Here is a 27,241-nt window from a genome sequence, read left to right as displayed (position 1 = left end):
AACCGGCGCTTTAATACCATCGCGTATCACACTATACATTTTAGCTATATAAGGGTCATCACTCTGCATGGCTGCCATTGTTACGCTTGTGAATTCGGTTGCCCATGTGTGCGGAGTAGAACTTCCCCTGTCATCCGATGGACCTGGCTTTGGTACCTCACACTCGCTACTTTTAACACTCTTGATCACAGGCGCGTTTTCGGTTAAAACGACAGGCGTTACGCAATCGTCTTCAGGTGACCCCGCATTCACTTCACCTTCTTCCTTTTCGTTTGGTTTCAACAGCATTAGTTCAGCTCTCCTTCGGCATTTATTGCATGGGCCGCACTTCAACGGTTCGCTTGTATCTACGTCGCTGCACGTACAGAACCGGGGACTTTCACAGCGCGATAAAGCGTCACAGTGGACTTGCTTATTACCTGCTCTATATTCGATGGAAAAGTCATACACGGCCAGAATCTCAATCCATCTCGCGATTTTCCCACTCGGTTCCTTTAAACTAAAGAGCCATATCAACGATTGGTGATCTGTTCTTACAATAAAATGCCGCCCCAGCAAATACTGCCTGAAATACTGGATGAAGTATACTGCCGCTAAAAGCTCTTGCTCAGTTATGCAGTAATTCTTCTCGGCTTTATTCAGCCCCCTGCTGGCGTAGGCAATAACTCGCTCGCGACTCTGCTGTTCTTGGCTCAACACCGCGCCGATCCCCGTGCCGGACGCATCGACGTCGAGGTAAAATGTCCCACCCTCATTCAGTGGATGTCCCATGACGTTTTCGCTAATAAGAGCATCCTTGATTCGTTTAAACGCCATATCACACGCATCGTTCCATTCGAATTTGGCCTCCTTTCTCGTCAGATCAATCAAAGGTCGCGCGATTTTAGCGTAATCTTTTACAAATCGACGATAGTACGAACCAGTAGCCACAAACTGTTTAACCTGCTTCGCGTTTCCGGGCTTTGGCCAATTGACAATTTTTTCAATGTTTGTCGGATCGGGACTTATCCCCTCTCCTGAGACTACGTGACCCAGAAAAATGACTTTTGACTGGAGAAGGCGGCACTTATCTGACTTAAGCTTCAAACCTGCGGTTTGGAAACGAAGTAAAACCTCATCAGTTCTCAAAAGGTTTTCCAGCCACGTGGATCCGAACACCACAATGTCATCAATGTAAACTAAACACGTTAGCCAAGTTAAACCTTGTAACGCCAGTTCCATTGTACGCTGGAAGGTGCTTGCAGCGTTATTTAAACCGAAAGGCATTGTTTTCATCTCGTATTGACCATACTTACAGCAAAAAGCGCTCTTAGGAATGTCATCCTTCTTTAACGGTATTTGAAAATACCCTGACGTAAGGTCAAAACAGCTGAAGAAGCTTGACCCGGCCACAGCGTCTAAACAATCTTGGATTCGTGGTAGCGGAAACCCGTCTGGCTTCACCAATGCATTGACCCTTCTATAATCGACGCAAGGTCGTATAGCGCCTGATTTCTTCTTTACCAAAACGATTGGGCTGGCCCAAGGGGATGTACTTTTCTGAATAACGCCTTTCTTAAGCAAATCTTCAAGTGCTTTCTTTTCTTCTTCTGCGTACGCTAATGGAACCCGCCTTGGTCGCTGTTTAACGGGAGCTGCGGTACCTGTGTTTATGGCATGCTCAGATAGATGTGTAAGTCCCAAGTCCCATTCGTCTTTTGAGAACGTGTCTGCGTATTTAACTAACAACCCAGCTATAACGGATTGTTGCTCTTCCGTTTTTCCGACGACTGATTCTTCAAACAGTGATTTCAGGTGTGGGGGCACGTCCATTGCATTGGCAACCGGTAAGTCTGAAATACGGCTGTCCTTTTCAACTGTCATCAACTGTACTCTTCTCACCGTTGTGATGTTATCTCGCTCACCTTCGTTTTCTTCATTTGCTATAACCCCTGTGCAACAATCTATCCTCTCTGCCTCTCCGATTTCTGCATGGTGCCGCAACGTTACGCTCGTTGAGAAAGGGTTCAAAACTTTTACCTTACAGGTGACTGCTCTGTTTATGTTCACTAAGGTTGCAGCCATTACCAATGGGTAACGCTGAACGAAACCCTCTGTGGGTTCAATGATAAAATTTTCTTCTTTGTCTTTATCGTCAGCCTCATCGCGTTCAACATAAACATCAACCACCACTTCTGAGAGCCCCGGGATGGCAACATCTTCTGCAACGGTGACTTTCCGTAGCCTCCTTGTAGCGGGTATCAATGGGATTTCTTTCCCTTTTAGCTTGATTATATTCTTGCTTAGGAAGATGTCCGCCTGTCCGTCCTTCTCCCCAGCCAACACATCCAACCCTAGTAGCACTTCGTCCTCAATGTCGGCCACAACTGCTTGACAGATCACCTTTACTGGGCCTAATATAAGATTAAATTCTCCCGCCCCCTTCTCACGTATTGGTGAACCACCTGCCCCACGCAGCTTGACTGACCCCTTTAGGACCGGCTTGTCCTTAGTGCTCAGCTGGTCATACACGCGACTGGATACTACCGACCTCGAAGCACCTGTGTCGGCGGTGAAGGTCACTGGTGTCTCCCCTATCCACCCTCGGATATAAACGCCAGTGGTCAGCTCTGCTCCCCCCTTCACTCCAGCACAGGGTACTTCGCTCTCCGCCTCGCTTACCCCCGTGTGTTGTTGCTCGCCCTTTAAATCACCGTTGTCTTCGTTTCCTAACAGGACCTCCCTCTGGGCACGAGAGAAGCCCCTCTCTCGTTTAAATGTTCCCGAGATGGCGTTGCACCGTTAGACTTCGTGGGAAATGACGTATCCCTTGTTTGGTTTAGTGGACAGTCTCTTGCGTAGTGGCCGGTTTGATGACACCTGAAGCACTCTACGTCTCTTCTTGGTGGCCGCCTCTGCAAATGTTTCTTTTCCTCTTCCAGTTTCTCTATCCTACTTATAAGAGTTTTCAATAACTCTTGGTCAGTAGGCTGCTTAACAATGTCGCTTCCCGTGTTCTCGGACATTATAGGCGTACTTCTCTTCTGGTCTGTGACTACTCTGCATGCTGCCCTTTCAGTTTCACATTCTTCTGAGAATTCGTCGTCATGCTCGTCAGTGGTATAAGCTCGTCTGGTTGCATGCTTGTACTCTCGATCGGATTTAATCCCGATTCTCGTTTGAATAAAATTCACCACATGGAACACCGCCTCGTCGATATTCCTTGGTTCCTTGTGGTACTCGACCTCGAACTTCACCTCCTGGTCAACCAGCCCATCGAGGAATCTTCTCACTAGGTCCTCATCTCGTGTGCTTCGATCCCGTTGTTTATGCGCTTTATCGTACAGACGCTTGAGTTCGGCAGCGTAGTCTTCCGCTTTTTCCCCATGTTTCTGGTTGCGCCTACTAAACTTGGCTGCGAAAGACCTGCTTGTCTCGATTACGCGGTATCGCCTTGTCAACTCTGAAGTCAGTTCATGATAGTCAGACAACACTTCCGTAGGCAGCTGTGCAAACACGAATTCGCTAGCCTGACCTTCTATCATCGGCAGCAGATTGTCAAGCTTATCATCGTCGTCCCAACCATATCTCCTAGCAATCGCGTCGAACTTCGCTGACCATACCGCCCAATCTTCTTTTCCAGTAAATGGTGGTATCTTTGGCACCGGACGAGTATTCCGCCTTATTGCGGGCCTTCTATAAATGCCATCAGCCCTTGGTGCGTGACGTGCAGGCGCTCGCTGCCTATAATCGTGAACACTTTCGTTTTCGTTGTCTCCCTCCCCGTAGCCGTCTTTGTCCTCATGGCAGTTGTTGCGATTGCCCATCGACTGACGTTGGTAGATGCCATCGAGCTCCCGTTCCATTAACGGGTTTCCCGAATCGCGCCTATACGCGTCGTCACGTCGCTGCCGATAACCGTTCCTCGCCTCGCGCTGGCCGCCAAACCCGTGCTGTACGATGTCACGGCCATTGCCAAAATACGCGATATCCCGCTCATGTGCATATTGAGCGCCGACAGGTACATCGCCGTTGAACGCACCCCGGTTGTTGTAGTGACTTTGGCCCTTAAGAACGCGCAGCTCGGATACAACTTCCTTGAGCGCTCCGGCTACCTCGCGCATGAACCCATTGGTGGCGGCCATGCCACCGTCGCCTTCGTTGTCGCTATTTCCGTCCGTGTCGACTTCGATTCGCGCCGCGTCACCTTGTACGCTCGATGCGTCCGGCGAGACTTCCGTGCGCGCCTCGTCCCTTTGAGCGCACGTTGCGTGTGGAAATCGTGTTCCCCTATCGAGCCCCGCTCCGATAGTTACTTCCGTGTCACTGTCATTTAGATCACTCATGTTAACTTATTTAATCGTCACAATATTCGTGGAAAGTATCTTGTTGGGTTTTTATTAAAGATATACTGCTTAAAAATGTTAACTTGTCATTTAATAATAATACGCGCAGACGTGAGTCCAATCACTGGATCCCTTGATTGTTGATTGAAAGGATCCCACTTCTGACACCATAAAATGTTGCGAGCTAACTGTTCCGTATTCTTGCCAGGAATAGTTCAATAATAGTTCAATAATAATAAAGTGGTTTTTACGCTTATTTACTAAAACGAGGAAAACAAGTCATTTTAAAACTTCATTAACCTTTTATTCTTTAACGTCGAAATTCATAGAAGTTATATTTTCATTAACACAACGTAAACATTAACAGTGCAAATTTCTTTACGGTTCAAATACACCACACAATACGATGATTTCTCAGAAATAAGTCAAATATTTAAAACAATTCTCTCACACCAGTGTCCAATACTCATTCACCACAAGAGTATACGTTTTAAATAAATAAACAATCTTTAATATATTTATATAAGATATCTGTGTTGGGTTAAAGTCTATTAGGATCTATATGAATTCAGTTTATATTAAGTTTTTCTTACAAGTTTCTGAATATTTAATAAAAGATGTTATGCCCTTGATGTTATGGCCCGACTGAATTCCTTAATAAAGTTCCTGAAACCTTAAATACTCGAGCGACCCAAAAGGTTGGTCAATGCCCAGTTTTTATGGCCCGACCAAGAATTCTTGGTCGCCTGCCCCAAAATTACTGGTCATGTACCCAAAATAAATGGTCATTGACCCAAAAAATGGGTCAATGACGTCGATTGACCACAAAAAGTGGTCATGAACGCTCGAAATGCATTGAAATGGCATCACGCCAAAAGACACCGCCATATTGGATTTTGAACAAAAATTTATGTAAAACAATCTATGGGCGCTTAGAAAGATGGATACACCACTTTAAACAAGTATTTAACAGAGATTACATCATATCTAAAAATAACCTGTTTCATGCTTAGTTCACTGCAGACAATAGTTCAAACCTGACCATAATGCAACGCGACAAATGGCTGCGACCAGATCAGAAATGAGAATGGTCTGACAATAACCTACGAAAATGTACTCATTTATGCATGTTAAAATAGATATACGACGAAGATAACAAGGTATGATCACTTAACATTATGTTAGTGTAATACGTGTGAACACACTTATATATAATGACATAAAATCGAAGATCAAATGCAGTAACAACAACAACAACAGTGGACTTTGCATTAAACGGATGAAATGATTTTAAACAGCTATGTCTTTTGTTTGTATGGTGCTCTGTGAAATGAACCAGTTCACATGCAAATTAAATTATGGCTGCTCAAATATTCAACACATGAGTTGTACAGCAATGGGTAAGTTAAGTTATATTTATAATATGTATAAACAAATGTTAGGTACATTTGATGTTCCTATATGCAGGGCATATCAATATATGTAAGGTATTGATTAAACCAACTAGAAATTTGGGCCGGTCAGCTTGGTAAAAACTTGTTTTTTTTATTCAGACTTGTTTTAATACGATTCTGTGTTCGGTGTTCAAACTTCAGTAATCCGCCATTATATTATCTAGGCCATCTTGCCAAATCAGTAACGTAAACAGTTCGAAATAAAGGAGAATACCACAAGTTATACATATGATCACTCATCCTACGTACATGTTCGACTGTTATACATTTTAAGGAGCTTATATTGTTTATCTTGTTTTCGAATACAAATATGCGTGTCCATTTTATGTAAATATAACCTTTTTGGGCAAAACACACGCATTCACACAAAACGACTAAGACCATTACGGTCACAGCCCCAACAAATAACGTTTTAAATCTACGTTTTTATTTGAAATCCAACGGGTATAAGACTTCGAAAAGGTAAATTATATGCAAATATTAATTTTAAGCATAAAAAAGAGTTTGCATTCGCTCCATAACCGTAAATTAATTTTCTCAGTAAAGTGGGCGCGAGTGAACTTATGTAATTTGCTTACTTTAGCGCGGAAAGCAACACATTGTGTCAAAACATTTTCATGACAACATGTGAGAACTTGAAGGCTTCAATGGCCCTATTATTGTAACGATCATTTATAAAACAGACTAATTGTGTTTCGTGTTTCATATAAATGACAACTTGATGTGGGTGAGCCACATAGAGACCTATTAATATAGTTAAGTGGGAACTTTCATCACGCAAAGTAATTCAACGCCCGTCATTCCTTCGTTTCGTCCATGCGAGGTTACCTTCCTTATTTCTTCTTTAAGTAAAACATGATATTCTTTATATGTTTGGATATGTTCACAATTATTTCACAATTATTTCGTCCGACTCCCGCCACCGTTGATTCCACATCACCCAAACCCATTTTGACCTTAATTTTTAACTTAAAGGGAGTCCGTGGTCTAGTGTAACATAATTGCGACAAACTGGTGGGTCGCGGTTCGATACCAGACTCACCTCAAAGTGGTGGAGTAATAGGTAGTTAAACCCTTATTCCAATTAGACACGGTCCTGCCGTAACGGGATGTCTTCTGCACCTTGCATTTTCCCAAGTAACACATTTACAAAGTACGATAGGTCTGATGGCCTTTCGGAAAGAATCCATGTACACTCGATAAAAATTTAATACAGAAACACACAATAGTCCCGCTCACCTCCACCCTCGGCTAGGAAAAGCATCATTGATATGTTGACGTATGTACATGTCATGCACAAAGAAAGATAAGTGATTCAACTTTATTTTATAAAAGTTATTAAACAAAAAACGTGAATTGCAAACATTTCAAACAATGTGTAAATACCAAGCAATTAAAAACAATGTTCCAAATTGTAATAACTTGTGGCTTATCTAAATAATGTCTGCTTGGTAACATGCACTCGTATATATAATATGAGTTACGATTAGTAAAAGTTTTTTAACTTATTTTACCGTTCATGTTGTTTTGCTTTTCATTACAGTAAATTACGACACAATCATTAAAATATACACTCATTTCATTAGTACTCTAAGCATGTTTTTTGCTGTGTCGAACGTTTGTGATAATCGTTAACATTAAATTTATGAACACTAGATAGGCCAAATGTATTACATAATCTGCAGAAAACGTAGTCACAGCATTAGTCAATATTATAACAGGCGAACATTCAAAATAAGTCGCTTAAGGTTAAAAATTATGTCAATAGGTCAAAGTATAGAAGAAGCCTGTGTCCACTCTTAAAATATTTTTTTCTACCTCATAACTTTTGTTGCAATTACATCTCGGTTGTGTTCGATAATAGGTCAAATCCGTTACAAAAAACATGGTCGCAATGGGAAGGGGCAGTTTCTATGCATGTTTATGAAGAATCTTTGCGGAGTACCTACTCTCTCGATCTCTTCAAATTTTTGTCTAATCTTTATGAAACTTGGTCATAATGTTTTAAACAGTATCTCTGTCAAGTTAAAAATGGTTCTGCTCCGTTGAAAAACATTTCCGCGCAGAGATTGGGGTCGTTTTACATAAATTTATATATTTAAACCCTGTCAATACTCTACAGATTAAATCTTTTTTGATCTTTTTTGTCGAATTGATGTAAAATGTCCTAAAGAATATTTGTTCTTATGATATCTGAACCAATTTCAAAAATGATTTCGGTCTGTTAAGAAACATCGTCGCCAGGGAGGCGTGGCCACTATATGGCTATATTGAAACACTGTGAACATTCCAGAAGTCATATTCTGTGCAAAATTTACATGCATTTGTTCAACGCAATTATTGTAATGAAATTGTCGCTTATGTTGAAACTGGTTCTGATGCATTGAAAACAAAGACATAACTTAAAGGATAAGAAGCCACAAGATGTAGCCAAATCATAATAAAACTTTATGCATACATGTGTTTTCATTATATCTAAGCCAAGTTTAAAAATGGTTCGGGATTACAAAAGAGATCAAAAGCCACAACTTTTAACAAACATCATAAAGCTGTTTGGAACAGTTACATTCCTGCGATTACCTGGTAAGCGCCATGAGGCCATTGACCCTCTTGGTATGATAAATAATTAAAAAGTAACATGTGTGACTTTTCAGTCGTAAAACTATTGTTAGTACAGTGTTTACATACATACAACAGTAACTGTGGGGCATTAACACAGCAATATTTTGGGACAGTCCAATTAGTTATACATGTACTCATGTGGAGGCACAACACTGGACTGCACACGTGGTGATGGAGTCATTCGAATTTTATTTTCTCCTCGAAAATAGCAAGGAGCAGCATGGATATGACCCCTATTAAAATCCCCACGTTGTTTAACATGAAGTCCCTTGTCGTGTTCTTGGTGGGGCCCATTATTACTGGGAGCTGAAAATAAAAACGAGAAAATAGATTATTATTGTTATATATTTACATTACTTTATACCCCGCAAGCGAATTTTAGCATGAGGGCGTTGGTATATTCGAGACACTCGGTCGATTTGTATGAATGTCGCTCTTTCCTCCACATTCCTCAAGTCTTTTAATTGAAACCTTAATTCTAATATCCCGCTTGTTTCCTATGAGCAAAGAAGAAAATCAAATGTGGGTTATTCTGGAGAAATTATTGGCGGAGCTGAAACATTTAAAATTATAGAATAAGGAAACAAAGATTTTATCCGAGCCAAAATTGTATAATTTCTATGATAATATACGGTTTAACAACCATCATTCAGGAGTATAGATGAGTGTTATAAAATCACTAGTTCTTCGTACGCGTGAGTTTATTCTAAAACATCTACATAACTGACCCAGGGTTATTCAGCACCAAATTATTTCTACGTTATGTGACTTAAAAATTACCCATTGACATGGCTATTTAGTCCGTTACAATTCTGCGCAGAGTTAAGTCAATTTCGTGACACTGCTTTAGTTGTATTGCCACTCAAAATCACATAAAAGGTTGCAGGTCAAGAGCTATATTGAAATAAACTTAAAGTCGAAAAGTCAGTTCTTCCTACCATATCGACGAGTGCTATGTAGAGGAACATGCCAGCAGTGATGGCCAAGATCCACTGCTGGGCGGTTTCATTGGAGGAGATCGCAAGGCCGATCCAGAGACCGATCAGCGCCGTCAGAGAGGACACGACATTCAGTAGCAGGGCGCGACAGAACGGGAGGCCCGATGTGAGAAGGATCGCAAAATCGCCTGAAGAAAATAGAGACGCAAAATGGTCACTCAGATTGGTAATTGCAATCAATATTGCGCACTATTCTTTTATTTAGAAACAGGCATTTCGTATTCTAATAATGCTTAATGTTTTTGTCGGTTTTGGATTTGAGAACTTGTACCGCGAAATCCAATTTAAAAAAATCCAAATGGTTACTGATGTGATAATAGGGAACAATTATCGCGAAATCTCTTTAAAATGTAGCCGGGGAATTGTATTATAAATATGTTTGGGGTTAGTCCCCAATATGGCAAACTTTCGGGCTAATGGAAATTAGACACCAACTGATTATTTGTTTAAGATTTTGCAATATATGGGGACCAATATCGTAAAATTGACAAGAAAATTAGACGCGAAATGTTACTGTTTTAAGATCATGTTCAATCATAGTAATTGGGGTCTAGCAGCAACAATAAAGAGGCTTCTAGTTGAATGTTCATAAAACAACTTTCTCACGATACTTAAACTAGATCCTATTTACTTGGTGATTAAAGCCGTGCATAAAAAGACCCATGTGACCTCAGAGCGCGACGTCTATAAATGCCTAAGTCCATGTTATCCACGTAACCTATACGTAGGGTGAGGTACTAAAGTGGAGATGTCTCTCGATATACTTTTACCGGGTATTCGCATGTACGTACCCAGTTCGTGGGGTAACTCGTGACAGAAGATCGCCACAGTGGTCGAGAGTCCGAGGGTGAGGCTTTTCGAGAAGGAGGCACCCATGGCGAGCCCGTCCGCGAAGTTGTGAATGGCGTCACCCAACACCACCATCATCGCTACACTTTTAATACCTGCAATCGTGAAGGGGAAGACAGGATATAAGGTTGTAAAACGTTTTTTTCTACCCCAGAGTAAGGCTGGTCATAAACACAGTAAGAATATCAACAGGTAAGGCAGCCCTGAAGGTGGTTGTGATTGTGAACCGCATGGAAAGCCCGTCCGCGATGTTGTGTGTGGCGTCTCCTACTCTTATCATCACCGCCACGCAAGTGGTGAGCGCAATAGTTAGAGATAATGATGCTTTTGGTATTAAGATATTAGTTATATAGGCTTTCCCATGCCAAAGATGTATTTTACGGAGGCACCCAATTGCGGTACCAACCACCACCACCATCATCACTATACTGGGAATACATGCAATCGTGCCGAGGAAGAGACATGCACAGTTTCGGAAGTCACAAGGTAAGGCTGCTCTTGAAGGGGACATCCGCGAGGTTGTGTATGGAGTCAGTATAGTCATCGCCAAGCCATGGAGGCATGCAATAGTGCAAGATGATGCTATTTTTAATCTCTTAAGAAATTAGCATTCACAGACGGAAGATGATCGTGAATGATGTGCCCATATGATGTATTCATATCCGCGAAGTTGTGAATACCTTTACCGACCACCACCCTAACCGCCAAGCCAGAGTAACGTGCAAAGGAGTGTGGGAGAGCGAGGCTGATATATTTTAATATATGTGCGAGGCTGGTCGAGAAAGGACTATCCTAGGCAACCCCGTCATAAAAGCTGTATGTGGAGACATATAATAAAAACATAAAAATATTGTTTTCTTCAATAACTTGTCAAATTGAAATGGCAAAAAAATTTGTGCATCAAGAGTTTCTGGCCTTTTGACACAGTCAAAATGTTCATATACTGAGGCTCATACATTATTATGCCAATATACGTAATTATTACAGAGGAAAATTACAAAAACTTGGCAAATCAAATATGTGATGTGATTATACATTTTTCTACGAAAAAGATATAAATAAAACTGTTTTACAATATCCATAAACCAAATTGTAAATTTATAGGAAATACGTCTCGGATAAGTCAATGAAAATAAACAATCCACGAACAACCAGATGTAGATAAACTGAACCATAGGAATAACAGAAATCATCTATTCACGTATAGGAATAATGAAATATTAAAAGTAATGCCATTTATAGAGCAATACAGATGGAAACACATTTGTTTCAGGTGAACGATAAACTATTTTTAGACAAAACTGCACTATTAGTTGAAATTTGCTTTTTGGTGAGTGATTCAAATTTTGTCATATATTTTCAATTTATACACATTTGCCATTTGCCATGATTGTATTTTTCCAAACTCCAAAAATATTTAAGCTTTTATAAGCCATTAACTTTTTATGCTTTAAATCTTTTAGTTTTGATTTAATATTTGCTAATTTTGATTTTGTCATCCGAGAAATGAGACAAGAAAAAATAGATCATACAAATCAAGATAAGACAAAAACATTCAAGACAAGAGTTTATTTATAAATAAAGACAAACATCCCAAAATACAGCACACCTCAATCAAAAACACACAAAATCCAAATATATAAATAAATACAATAAGTATTTGTATATTAAAGCTGTTATGCATTATAGGAAAAGATCTGATGAAATATAACGAAAATCAAGTCCAGCTTCCAGACCTGTTATTCTGGGTTTTGCGAGAAAAGACAACTTCACAAAAGGCAAAGACATGGCAACCACTACACAATCCGAAAGCGAAGGTAGAAGCTTTACGAAAAGTCCCCGTATTTTTTACTGCACATAGATACAAACAAACAGTTCTTTTCGTGTTATATGTAGATGTAGCATTAAGCTAGTCACATACAAATATGAGTTTTTATACAAATTTAAGAAAGCATATTTGTTTAGAAATAATTTAATTTTTCCGCGAACAATATCTTAGTGTATGAACACTTGAGGAGTGAAATCTTGAAATAAAGAAAAACACGCAAACAAAAACAGGTGTTGTTTAGATCTACAAAGCGATAACTACTGCAAAGTAGGATCTTTCACTAAGGTGCATACATGTACATCGATCTAGCCAGCTATATCTTCTAAGCTATTGCTATGTATTAGAGATTAAACAACTTACCAAACATATCTTTTTCGTACAAAACAAACAAATATAAACAGTGAAATAAATGGCAAGAAACCATCACAATTAGTTGCATTTTAAACATGTAAATCAGAAGCCGGAAATCAAGAAGTAAAAATAAAATTATGTATTTTCCTTTAAAAAAAGAAAATCTTATTCCTGAAGATTGGCAAGTTGTCGTTTACATCACAGTTGTGAATAACTTAAACGAACAAAGCCGTTACGAGTTGTTAAAAAAGGGAATAACATGTTTATGACGCACCTTTCTTTGACTTGTCGGACTCCGCGTCGTCGTCCATATTTTTACCATTAGACGTCGGTGTTCCATTAGCCCTGTCATTCGTCATCTTAAATGAGGAATTTAACAGGGCCTTAGACAGGGGAGGGCGTACGTTTTAATTGGCTGATTGTCTTTAAATGGTGTAATGTGTAACTGACTGAGGAAAATGCGACCTTTTTAGTTATTTTTTTGCAAGAGCAGTGTGTATATTTTCACTCTGTGGTCCATTTGCTATTTACTTTTACTAATTATGCCAATTTGGACGTCGTGCTTCGTGGAATAAAATAGTAAATGGATAAAACCTTTCACAAATCGGTTGTTTACCTACGTGATCTTCAACAAATTGGATTTTCTCATATCGTGTTCTCTAAAAACATGAAGAATTTGCGCAAATGTACGGTTAAGCATTATCACAATTACGCTACTTTTATTTCCCTTAGGCGGTTGTATCTATAATAATTAATTAAGTGTCAAACCTATTGGTGAAATCTTGTTTTGAAACCTGACCGTTTAGCACATTATGACAACTCAGTTACAAATAACCTCAATAAACACAGTCAGTCTCTTTAAGCGCATACCCCACCCCTGTCAAGCTGCTACTAATGCACGTAAAAAAACAAAACTTGAATACTGCTTGAGAGTAGTCACTACTACTACTTTAAGAGGAGCGGGAATCGCAAAAAAATCATCAGATTTGTTCCCTAGATGGACTGAAAGCTGACTGGCGCTTTTCTAAGTGAACTATTTAAACAGTATATTGGTATACACCTGGTTAAAGTACCGGAGAGTCTATCAAGAAAATAACTCGAGATCTTTCCATAAAACGAAAGTGACCATAACGATTCGTAGAAATATGTGTAGGTATAAATTTATGAATATATAAACAAAGTGCAACTTAGCTGCGCCAAAAGAAGAGACGCCTAAGTAAAGCACGTGGTACTATAGTAATAGTATTATTTGCCAAATATTGTTGTGAGCACATAGGCACTAATTACAAAAAGATTCATCAACAGCACACATCCAAATGAATAAAACTAGGATCATCGCCTTTTAGCGGCCCATGTAAAAAAATGCCGGGGTTTATCTGGGTTTAAGGAGCTGCAAGCCTTACACTTGGCCGAGAGTTATTTATATCACATTACAGTTGCAATAAAATCATTGAAGACAAGTAAGTTAACTAGGCTTATCCTTCTTACATGCATTGTGTCATTCGGTGAAATCTCGATCTCGTGGTTGTCGGTAATGAAGGCAGTATTGCTGTGGCTGTGGCCATGTGAATGCACCCGCTGCAAAAGGCGACAACTTAATGAAACAATAATCATAAAGTAGAACTTCATCTACAACAGCATAAGAGAAATCTCCTTATACAATGTGTAGCGTTATTTTCTTGCAAGGAGCCAATGGCTAAACAGTGGACATAAAGCAAATTTTACTAGACAAAACACACGCGTTCACATGAAAATATCTCAGGTCTGATATGTCTTCAACGTGGATAAACAAGGTAAAGAATAATAACAAAGAGTCAACTAGAGATAAAATATTATACATTCGTGTAAAACATATCCGTATAGAATTTTCATCAAAAGAAGACAATCATAATACAGTATAGCACTATGAGAGAAAACCCTTGGTTATTGACTAATTATATGAAGAATGCGAATATTTATATCAGACTCAGTTTTTACATAATCTGAGACTTTTATTGCGATTAAAATTAAGAGGACTGGCATATATTTTACTCTATGCACGTTGTATTGTTACCAAAATAATCATGCTTTTCTACCTGAAACATCAATAAGTATTGTGATGGAATTGAAAATAAATTAACACGTTACCGCAGAGTTTGGTCCCAGCATTGACCACAACTTCTCGAATAGGTAGAAAACATAGACGCCTGCAAAAATATGTGCAATGTATATCAACTCGAGCATATGCAAACGAAGTGGATTGGTAATCTGTTTATTTCATTCTATGGGGTGAATGATTTGATAATACTTTATATTATATAACCTGAGCATTTTACTGCACAGTAGCTCGATCGAGAGTTTAAGCTTTATCCCTTACTTTCATAGTATCGGTCCTCCTCATCGTATCGGCCCTTTATTAATGATTTTTTTTTCAAATTTTAGAAGTTGTAATTTATTTGATGGTAATCCATGACTATTACGACGATCATTCTCATGATTTCCGGTGTTCATTGGAAAGTAGGTCATGTTTATTCCAGGGTGATGCTGCGATTTTTAAATTACGTAACACACCCGTAAGTACTTAGTTTATGGATAAGTAGTAGCATTATTAAATGTGTTATATGCCGCTTATTTTTCAATAAAGTATAAAACTATTTTAAAAACAAAATGAGCAAGAGTTTCGTTTTTCCATTCAGTTACTATTTGTAAAACAAGCACGTGCGCATAGTAACAAATCTTAACAACCAATCAAAAGGGCCGATACTATGAGAGGGTCGGTACAGGAAACAGATTACTAAAGGGAGCTTAGTCTATCAAGTATTTTGTCAAAACATTACCGATTTAAGTGCAGTTTTCGTTGTTATGTCCTAGAATACACTTGAACTATATATTGACATATAACACATGCGTGTTTTTGTATTCGTTCACTTCCAAAATTCCAACGTTTTCATTAAGAGGGCCGATACAACGGATAGACATGCTAATAATTACACTCTGGCTTGGTTTCAAGTTTTGTGGACTGTTTAGAAAATGCCAATATGATATCATAAACAATCATTATAATACATTATTACAATTATTACAAACAAATATAGTCCATATAGCTAGGAGCTGTATGTTGACCCATTATAGACACGAATTATTGAGTTATTATGAAAACGAACCCATCAGCAGTACTTGTACTGTCTCTCATTGAATTCAAATGCCATGTTTTACAAATTGGCCCAAATTGGTGTTGGTGTCAAGAACATAAAATACTCGTTACTTTGTCAATTATAGGAATTGTGTGCTCAAATTTCAGTTTTTTTTATTTGTCAGAAGTAGCACTAGCATAATATGTGCTCAACAGACGATGTCTTTTTCAACCATTGGTTCATAATTTCGACAGCTATATATGACTTCGATACTATGACAAAGTATGTTATAATATAAACGGGAGACACGTATTATTTTAATGAATGATTTCGCAAACTAAATTATTCGATTAGTCTACCTTTATAATGGTATTATGATTTGTAATTTCATCTTAAGCAATAACAATTGCTTTTTGTTTTAATGACAATGTAAAATAAAGAATCATGTCGATGATTATGATGAAGACTAACATGCTGACTTAACGACTGATGATGATAATAATGATGACGAATATTCAAACGATAATTATGGGATTTACGATACACCGGATATATCAATGTTATTACAATGATTACGAAAATAATAAATGCCATTATCCTAGTCTGTGATTAAAGGGAGATAATACGATTTTGTCAAATATTTATGAATTTATATAAATATGTAAACAACTTATTATACATATATTTCAATATAAATTAAAATAGAGTTAAGAAGAACATGTGTCGAAAAATGCGAAATACGCCAGATATTTAATTTTGAAATCGAAAATGTCTGTACAGTCGAATTCGTTATGTATATCATGCATGTACGATGTGATTCTAAATTAAGTTTTACGGATCATTGTAATTTCTTGCAACGATTTCTATTCATACGACACACGAACACTAACTCCGATCCTAATAAAAAGACGAATGTTTCGGTTATTGAAGGAATATATGTACGAAATATCTTTGTCGCATTCGGCTCGCGGCGCTAATTTGTTTTTTCTGCATTTTATGACATTCGTCTTCAATGTATAATTTTTCTTGCCTATTTGTGTTATTGTAACATATTTTTTATCAATATATTACAATTGAACACATGTAAAAATCGTATAATCTCCCTTTAAGTTGATAGTGATGAAGACAAAATAGGCGACGAAGACTTACCCACGCAGGAGACCAGCGCAAACCAGACATACGGCTCGACGGTGATCCCCGACCCGCCATCTTCATGTTCACCGTGAACCCCGAGCGCCTGCGGAATTAAGGTCGTCAAAGGTAAACAACATACGCTTGACAACCCGTCAGCGGTCAGATCTTGCTAACAACAACGAACTGTTTTGATGACAAGCCAGAGGTTAGTTATAGCTTCTACTTTGATGTTTAAAAGGAATGCCATTGAATGACATGAATCCATAGTTGTTGTGTGCATTATAGGACCCTTATTGGGTCAAGTTTTAAGATCAGCGACATGAGTTTAATAATAAGTCAGAATTATCTTACTAACATTGTACAGTTAATTCAGTAAATTGAATGAATGCATGATTGTCTGTGTGCTCCTAGCGCATCGGGGTCGATGTCAAATGGAAAACATTGAAACCGATCGATTCACGATTCAATTCATTTTATAAGATAGAATAAAGTATATTTCAGGATGGCCGGGAAAAAATATGCAGCCAGCTCATGATTAACGTTAGATAGGTTTTAAAATCAGATCAGATATGAATATATCATATCAATACACGTTCCATTATTTGATCGGGTTTATATATAAAAATTTGAAAATAAGATTGGCGATTTGTCCGGTACAATACCGCCTAATTGCATCAGGGTCAAGGATCAACCCAATATAAAAGAGAACTATAAGCAAGAAAAATCCATTTAAGTCAGGAGAAATATTTTTAAATGCGTCAGTTCTACATGAGTTGTCATTTGCACTAAATTACCTTAATTCTGGCTGTGTCTTATTATGGTTGCTTATGGATAATGTCGCCATCAGCGCTTTGATTTTTTTCTTAAATTAATTAGATCTACGGTCGAAATAATTATATCTGTGCACCTACCGTGGGAATTAAATGCAGAAAGGCGTCCGCGTACAGCGTTCCTATCGCCAAACCTATAAACAGCGCCATTAAGATGGAGAACGCTCTCTTTGACGCCAGCTTCACGAACAGCGCCCCAAGGGCCGAGCAGGCGCAGACGATAAGAGTGGCTATAGTTCCGTACCCGTAGCCTGGAAAAAAATGGAGCGACCGAGAAACAACGACTATATTTGTAAACCTTCGCAAAATATATTCATTAGTGTAGGTAATAAATCGTCTGCTGATCCAGAGTGGGAAAGAGGGCTTGCAGGCTACAGTCAGTTCCGTGTTTATTGGAGAATGACGGAATCTTTAACTTGATTTATCAGAAAGTAATCATAAGCTTTGAAAGATTCGCATTTTCATTACTGACAAAAATTGTTGAAAATGTTCATATTTTGAAAAGAATTAATCGTTAAAATAAAAACTAACATATAGAAATAATCAAAATAAATTGTGGACCCCCTTTCGAGTTATCCGTTTGGCAAGCGAGAAGGAAATAAAGTTTCAGCAGAGGATACAAAAAAATGTCGCTACGCACAATATCAGACATTTGACATTAAATAAAAAGTAACAAGAAGTGCTTAACGCCTCACGCTTAATATACAAATGCTCTGGGTAGTCATTAAATATTTAAGAATATTGACACAAGCGGATTTCCTACGTTCGGCGTCCGACGGTTTAGCGGAAGTGTCGCTCTCTTCGATCGCAGCGCAGCTTCCGGCCACCTTCTGCTGCAGTAGCGCGGGGCAAAGAAGCGACACCTGTGCCGATGTGAGGCTGGTTCCCTCCATTTCGAATGTTGCGTACAGCTGGTCCGGCGTGAAGCAGACGGATTCCTGAATGCAGGCACATTAGCTCGAAACTCCGTCGATTGAGAAAAATTAGCTAGAAACTCCGTCATATTATGAAAATTAGACAGAAACTCCGCGGAATAAGGCAAATTAGCTAAACACTCCGTCATATTAGGAAAATTAGATAGAAACTCAGTGAAATTGGGAAAAATAGCTAAGAACTCTGTGAAATGAAGCAATTTAGCTAGAATTTCCGTGGAATAAGGAAACTTAGCAAGAAACTCTGTCGCATGAGGAACAGAAGCTAGAAACTTCGTGAAATGAGGCGCACTAACGGTAGCTAGAAAAAACAACGCCAAAAGGCAAATAAGCTAGACGCTACGTGGAATAATGCAAAAATGAAAGGTAGCTAGAAACTCCGCGGAATGAGACAAATTAGCAAGATACTCCTAAGAATGAGGCAAACTTAGCTAGAAACTCCGCCATGCGAGCATGTCCCGAAACGAACATTCTTATGTACCTACAACTGGTCAGAGGTAAACAGGAACCTAACCTTTTGTACATGTTTAACTCTTAAGTGAAGGTATAAAAGTTTTACTATGTGTTCTTCATTTCAAAATGCTCTGTCTGTCCAATTTATTTAAGAAGCCATATTCTATGGCGATATCGGTTTTGTGAAATATTCAACATCAATAAGAATCTTATTTTTGTCACTTCCTTGTTGTTATGATCGATCACAAAAGTGCAACCAAAAAACGCTGAGGTAGATTCTAATCAGCATAATGTATGTACATGTAACAAGTAGCCATATCCCTTATGATACATCTTAAAAATGATCTACTAACAAAGTGCGTTTAGATAATGGCATTAATGTTGCCGAAAAGGGTTTGTTTTTTGAAGTTAGAAATTCATTATCTGAGCTTTTTATTTGTTTTCAAAAAACTTGACTCTACCAATTCGTGGTTATGTAAGAAGTCACCATCATCGGCCTCTCGTTTTCGCCTCTTGACTCGCACGTTGTTTGACGTCATCAAACCCTCGTCTACTTCTCGCCGTTTTCGCGCATGACCGTGACCTTCATGACCCGCCTCTGAGCTCACGGTATCGCTCGCACCCTTCTCGCCGATTCCCAGAGAGGTGAACACTTTTTGGAAATCTGAAAAAAACATGAAAGCAAAATTTGAGGTTGCATCTCTCGTTAATCCAATGTCCGCCTTTTGAAATGTGTACCCAAAGCCTATATGTTGCACTCACGCATGTCATCATTACATTCCCATAGCTATCAAATAAATGCGCATGTAATGCTTTTATAAATGCGTCAGAAAAATTGGGCGCATGCAATTATTTAGCTGTATAAATCATTGTAACAACCAAAGACAAACTCTTAAAAGATTATATTTTGTTCATGGGAAATTTGAGAGCGCAAACGAAAACAGAATACAACAGGAACAACAAAAAAGAGGCAATATAAACTAATCACTTGTTTTCGCGACCGTATCATTTTCTCCACCAGTTCTTCTAGAAGTGCCTCCATGAAGAAGGTCGGACGGGGAACCACTCGACACTCCCGGGAAACGGTGGCGCCTTGAAATACAGAATGGGATAAGAAGGGGGGGGGATGAATTAGTAAAGTGAGTGTTTTCGACGATAGCTTACTTTTTCACCGCTTGACTGTCTCAATCTATTTCTTTGCCTTAATGTATAACTATATGCTTTTCTTATATTATTGCTAAACAAATCGTTCGGTAAAACACAGCGTGACTTTTTCAAAAAGCGTTTGATATTTTAGCATTTATGAACACGTATGACATTGAAACATATTACATGGTTTTGAAGAACTGTTACGGAAAATATCTAATGATGGTACTGTACGCGTGATTGAATGTGTGAGTTTTTACCACTTTCTTCTTTTCCCGGACAAGGTATGTATTGTTGATGAAAATGTTGAAGAAAAATCTTGTAATGTCATACACACAAAAAATAATCTGTGTTTATACCATCAATGATGTTTAGCAGGATAAGGGTCGCAATGTGCCCCAGATGCGCGGTGGTGTTGGCCCCTGCATCGACAGGAAGTTCCAGTTTGTCATACACGACATCGGCCCTAGACACTGCGGAAGTATATCATACAAACTATAGGCAGATATTATGACTTCTCAAACGTGAATGGGATATCATATAAGTCAAGAATGTATTGTTCACAGAAATAAAAAGTTGTTTGTTCATTCATCTGTATGGTGATAGCATTTCAGTGTAATCTGTTGAGAAATGCGGTAGTAGTTCCCTATACAAACTTATGAAACAATTCAGCTGACCGACCGACCGATCGAAAATAACAACAATTCTCCATTATTGAGACTTGTGCTTATTTAAAGCAAAAATGCTATATGTATTCTTTGCATAGTATATTGATAAGTGTGGCCGCTAAAACATTAGTAAGTTCAACGTCACGATATTTTCAGGATTTATCTAGCCTTCATATTTCTGAATCACATGTCATTATAATGATTATAATAATAATAATAATACTAATAATAATAATAATAATTATTATTATTATTATTATTATTATTATTATTATTATTATTATTATTATTATTATTATTTATATTCAATTCTTATTATGATTTTAAAGAACATATTTTTATATTAAGTACTTTGAAAAAAATTATCACATGCTGTAACAAGTCTATAATATTTGGAAAAATTGAAAACAATAATTATGCTAAGAAAATACAAGTTTAATAAGGATGATGATGATATGTTAATCGCCATATTTACTGCATTGCCTTCCTACACTTAAACTGGAAACACAAATATATTGTTTGCACTATACATATCATATGTTCTTAATGTCTTCTTGTTGTATCGATAAACATATATACTTCGGATACATAAGGTATTTTTAAATTCTGTTCTGAATCTATGCATTTTTAAATTTTAGTTTTGTCAACTGTGAACAAGTCCCTTTCATAGTCGAGTTAAACGTAAACAGAAACATAGCGTCGTTCTTTAATCATGGTTTATCAACATCTAAGGCTTGTCCATAATATCTAAACCGGATACAAACTCTAAAGGCAATTGAAATATGTATATAAATTACGGAATACCGTTAGTGCCATCGTGGTTACACATTCAAATCCAGAAGGCGACAATGCGATAGTGCGATAGTACGATGGCAAAAAATGCGATAGTACAATGGCGACAATGCGATAGTACGATGGCGACAATGCGATATCGTGATAGTACGACGGCGACATTGCGATAGTACGATGGCGACAACGCGATAGTACGATGGCAACAATGCGATAGTCATATCGTACTGTCGACGTCGCATCATCGCATTGTTACCATCGTACTATCGCACTGTCGCCATCGTATTTTTGCACTGTCGTCATAGTTTTATCGCACTATTGCATTATTTATTGCCATCGTATCATCGCTTTATCGCTATCGTACTATCGCGTTATCGCCATCGTACTATCGCAGTGTAGCCATCGTACTATCGCATTGTCGCCATCGTACTATCGCATTGTCGCCCTCTGGATTTTAATGCGTAACCACGATGGCATTCCGTAATATATTCATAAAAATGTAATCAACTGCATTGCGATCGCAACATCGCAGTCGCGGCATTTAAAACTGATGAACATTAAATGATACTTTCCTTATTTTTACACTGTAAATTGAATATGGCCGTTAGCTGAAATAAACACGTGAATATAGTCTATATCCTAATATATGCCCAGTATTCCGCGTCGTCATGTTTTAATCCAAAACTTATTCATGCTTTTTAGAAAGGTCCTTTCCAATAATAATAAGAAACAAATGGCAATCTAAAAGCTCTATCGGAAAACAACGGCAACATTATATACAAATAATGAAGCTCATTTTTAAATAAAAGCGAACAAAAATGTACACATATAAAAATTATTAAGTTGGCTTTTTTAATTACCATTTCTTTAAAAAGCTCTACATCGTGTTCGTCTGCATGTTCGCCTGCATGTTTGTCAGCATGTTCGTGGGCATGTTCATCCCCGTGCGTGTCTTCGTCTGAAATGAAAAAGTAATCCATAAACTTAATAAAGTAAGTCCGTTGCTTGGTACATTATAATAGCTAAATTTCTTAAGAAGATAGTTTCTATTATTTGAAGCTACACTTCGCTTTCCTTTTGATATCATGAATATGTCAGCAAAAAGCAAGTTGGAAGACGTAAAAATGACGATTAATCCATCATCAAGAAAGACGTAAAAGAAAGAGCGATAACTGAGTGAGGATTCGGAAAAAAAAAACACGTAAACAAGAGAGATAACTGAGAGGGGATTAGAAAAAAAACAACAACGTTAAATAGAGGGGATTTGAAGTGAGATATGAGCAAAATCTTCGTAGCAGAGATTAACCCATTTATGCCTAGCGTCTAGAAAAAAGGCCTTGGCAAACAGCGTAGACCTAGATAAGACGCCGCATGATCAGGGTCTGCGCTGTTTGCGTAAAGAAATTTCCGTAAATAACATTCTAAATATAGAAATAAGTATACATCCCCAATTTTGGAAATAAATTGATCCAATTAAGAAGGATGGGAGAGACCACTAGGCATAAATGGGTTGAACTGACAACTCGAAAAAGATGCCCAAACAAAACTAGAGAGCTTCAACAATAACTAGATAGCTTCAAAAATAACTAGAGAGCTTCAACAATAACTAGAGAGCTACAACAATAACTAGAGAGCTTCAACAAAAACTACAGAGCTTCAACAATAACTACAGAGCTTTAACAATAACTAGAGAGCTTCAACAATAACTAGAGAGCTTCAACAATAACTGTAGAGCTTCTCAACAATAATTACAGTGCTTCAACAATAACTAGAGAGCTTCAACAATAACTACAGAGCTTCAACAATAACTAGAGAGCTTCAACAATAACTAGAGAGCTTCAACAATAACTACAGAGCTTCAACAACAACCAGAGAGCTACAACAATAACTAGAGAGCTTCAACAATAACTACAGAGCTTCAACAATAACTAGAGAGCTTCAACAATAACTAGAGAGCTTCAACAATAACTATAGAGCTTCAACAATACTACAGAGCTTCAACAATAACTAGAGAGCTTCAACAATAACAACAGAGCTTCAACAATAACTGGAGAGCTTCAACAATAAATAGAGAGCTTCAGAAATAACTAAAAAGCTTCAACAATAACTAGAGAGCTTCAACAATAACTAGAGAGCTTCAACAATAACACGAGAGCTTCAGCAATAACTAGAGAGCTTCAACAATAACTAGAGAGCTTCAACAATAACTAGAGCTTCAACAATAACCAGAGAGCTTCAAAAATAACTAGAGAGCTTCAACAATAACTAGAGAGCTTCAACAATAACTAGAGAGCTTCAACAATAACAAGAGAGCTTCAATAATAAATAGAGAGCTTCAACAATAACTAGAGAGCTTCAGCAATAACAAGAGTGCTTCTACAATAACTAGGGAGCTTAAACAATAATAGTGAGCTTCAGCATTAACTAGAGAGCTTCAACAATAACAAGAGAGCTTCAGAAATAACTAGAGAGTTTCAGCAATAACTACAGAGCTTTAACAGTATTAGAGAGCTTCAGCAATAACTAGAGAGCTTCAACAATAACTAAAGAGATTAAAAAATAATGAAACATTTTTGAGAAGGTAATAATAGCCTTCTAACTGGAGCATGCCGCAGAAGTGTCGAATACCCTGTAGTAAGATGAAGCGAGGTGTATTCACGATGGCAGACACTCTAAAGTAAAAAGGGGATTTACTTTAACATTTTTTAAACCGGATTAAACAACTTGCACAAGCACAACTATATTAAAACAAGAGTGCCCGAAAAGCCCTCAGTCGCTATCCTGAGATTCAAAGAAACTGACCTGTTCTATGCAGTCCAAGATGTCATAAGAACAAAATGTTCTTACCAACTTTCATGACTAGTGAACACCCTGGCAGCCACGTTTTTCTACAGACACGAACCATTTTCATACACATCCAAGATATCATTTAAACAAATATTCTGACAAAGTTTCATGACGATTCATGAAGCCATAGAAGGAAAAATGCCCAGCCACCTGGTGGCCATATTTTTCAAGATACTGGAACCAGTTTCAAACTTGTCCAAGATATCATTGGGAAAAATCTTCTGACAATGTTTCATGATGATCGGACAATAATTATGGCTTCTAGTGTTAACAAGGTTTTACTATAGCTATATAAGGAAAAATGCCATGCCCCCTTGGCGGCCATATTTTTCCACCAACCGGAACCATTTTCAAACTCATCCAATATATCATTGGGACAAATCGTCTAACCCAGTTTCATGATGATCGGACAATAAATGTGGCCTCTAGAGTGTTAATAAGGTTTTACTAAATCAATTATGGCCATATTAGGATAAATGCCCCGCCTCCTGGTGGCCATGTTTTAAAAACAACCGAAACCATTTTCGAACTCATCAAAGATATAATTGGGACAAATCTTCTGACCAAGTTTCATGAAATTCGGAAAATAAATGTAGCCTCTAGAGTGTTAACAAGGTTTTTACTATAGCCATATAAGGAAAAATGCCCCGCCCCCTGGCGGCCACATTTTTCAACCAAGCGGCATCATATTTTAACTCTTCCAAGATATTGTTGGGATGAATCTTCTAACCAAATTTAATGAAGATCGGACTATAAATGTGGCCCCTATAGTGTTAACAAAATTTTACTATAGCAATATACATATGTATAGCCATATAAGGAAAAATGCCCCGCCTCTTGGCCGTCATGTGTTTCAAGCAAACGCAACTATTTCAAACTCATCCAAGATATCATTGAGACCAATCTTCTGACCAAATTTCATGAACATCGGACAATATATTTGGCCTCTAGAGTGTTAACAAGGTTTCACTAAAGCCCTACAATAGCCACATAAAGAAAAATGCCCGGCCCCTTGACGACGCACGACGGACAAAAGGCGATCACAAAAGTTCACCATGAGCACATTGTGCTCAGGTGAGCTAAAAACACATACTCGTCCGATTGAAAAAAATATTGATAAATGTATACGCAAATCGTCGTAAACATTAGGTCTACGTGCAGACATACGAACGGACGGAAGGGCGGACGGTTAGGCGGGCGTGCGCCTTTAGTGAATCAGGTATACACTCTACTAGTTGCGGAAGAATGTACAGGCTCGCAGTAGTTAATCAAGCGTGGTATCTAGACATTATTTATTCTTCCTGTTTCATTTATTAACATACAACCTGCGTTAAAATGGGCGTATCCGGTTTCTTAATTTTGGGGTTATCGATTGAGAACCACAATGCTATCGAAACTACACTGAAATGGGGTTTAAAACCACGCAAGCAAATAAGATTATTCCGCAAAACCATACCCTGTTTAAAAGAATGTTATTCTGCGTCTAAATACGTTTTTTTATATTTGTGCATTCATGCATCACAATTCTACAATCTTATTCACATCGCCCCGTATACGTTGTATTTAGAAGCTATGACACAGTCGGGAATGTAATGTGCGTTCTTTATTTTCACATTTATTTCACCGGCATAAAAAAGTAAGCGCGGTGGTACGCTCAAATATCAATTTGATTTTCATTTGCAACACACGTTATGAGTGGAACATGTATTTGTATAATTTACGTATATAAACACTCACTTAGACAAGGACAGTTCTATGTTAAAAAGAGCATGAATTAATTAATTGTTTACTTCCCATTTTGATAAGGACTCTGAACCCCATACGTTCCTTGTCAAAACTCGTTATCGGTGTGTATTGGCCTTTAGTCAACGACAAATATATTCTAAATTATAGGGTAAATTTTGTGTTATAACCGTTAACCTGGAATTCTGAAACACCAAGGGCGTGTATCAAAACAGTTGAACATATGCGCGCATTGGAAAGTAACTATTCAACGATATTGAGAACATTACCTCGAGCAGTGCCGGCGGTGCCGGATTAGCACCGTGGAGGCCAATAGGCAGTGAAACTTGTGGGGCCCGCACCCAAGGCAACTATTGCCTACTTGAATACCAGTGCCAAGTCAATTTCACTTGTTTAAATTAGCCTACCAGTGCAAAGGATGGCAATACATAAAATATGACAATTTAGTTTATAGGTATAAAATGTCATTATTATACCGTAATGTCAATACGACATTTAAATAATTACAAGAAGAATTTCAGAAAACAATACCGGTTAGCAAATAATAAATTATTTCACTTGGTAAAAAAATGTTACACCTTAAATCGGCGATTGATAGCCGGTACTAAAATATAATACCGTGCCAGGCGAGTGATTCCAGATATTCTTGCAGGTGCGTGACGTCAATCAAATCAGACCCCGCCTCCTTAATGGCGGACATCATGCTGGCTTTGTATTGGGTGACCAGAGCGGACGTGACGACGACGTCTCTGTGACAAGAGCCATTTAAATGCGGGGCGACAGCCAATAGAGTCGTCGCAAAATCGCGAATGTGGTTTCGTCAATTGGTATGCTCGGGTACGTCACCGTCAGGCACTACAATGAACAAAACAAAACATATCTGTGTAGAACACATCTCATATATATGCCCTAGCTTTAGGTGTGGGGATGAAAATGGATTTGCGCATATGTACATGTATGTCATGGCGTCGCTTTTTGCAACTCTTAGCATTAAAAGTATAACACCAAGAGTGATGAAACTTGCTAAGCATCGCGTGTGAAACGGCGTATAATGTTTGGTCAATATGAGAAAACAAGTGTTCGTTTAGAAACATGCCATTTAAAAAAATCGCTCATTCTAAAATAGTATTGTTGACGGAGTGATGAAAATTAACTTAAA

The 27,241-nt window shown here is 38.1% G+C and overlaps 1 protein-coding gene across 1 annotated transcript; it reads right to left on the bottom strand.

The window, feature by feature from the left end:
• Positions 1–7,591: 7,591 nt before the first annotated feature.
• On the bottom strand, positions 7,592–26,785 carry LOC127859602 (zinc transporter ZIP4-like). The gene is made up of 14 exons (XM_052397101.1): positions 26,701–26,785; positions 22,353–22,450; positions 22,076–22,100; positions 20,395–20,508; positions 19,351–19,553; positions 18,268–18,442; positions 17,586–17,755; positions 16,690–16,777; positions 14,555–14,613; positions 13,916–14,005; positions 12,702–12,786; positions 10,191–10,343; positions 9,340–9,527; positions 7,592–8,707 (listed from the first exon to the last, which is right to left on the bottom strand). The coding sequence occupies exons 1-14, from the start codon at positions 26,783–26,785 to the stop codon at positions 8,579–8,581; spliced, it is 1,662 nt and encodes a 553-aa protein (XP_052253061.1). The 3' UTR covers positions 7,592–8,578.
• Between the last annotated feature and the right edge of the window lie 456 nt (positions 26,786–27,241).

The sequence above is a fragment of the Dreissena polymorpha genome, chromosome 15 (genome assembly GCF_020536995.1).
Source record: "Dreissena polymorpha isolate Duluth1 chromosome 15, UMN_Dpol_1.0, whole genome shotgun sequence".
In the NCBI taxonomy this organism is placed as follows: domain Eukaryota; kingdom Metazoa; phylum Mollusca; class Bivalvia; order Myida; family Dreissenidae; genus Dreissena; species Dreissena polymorpha.
Note: the sequence above shows the minus strand (reverse complement) of the source record. Positions and strands in the feature narration are given on the sequence as shown.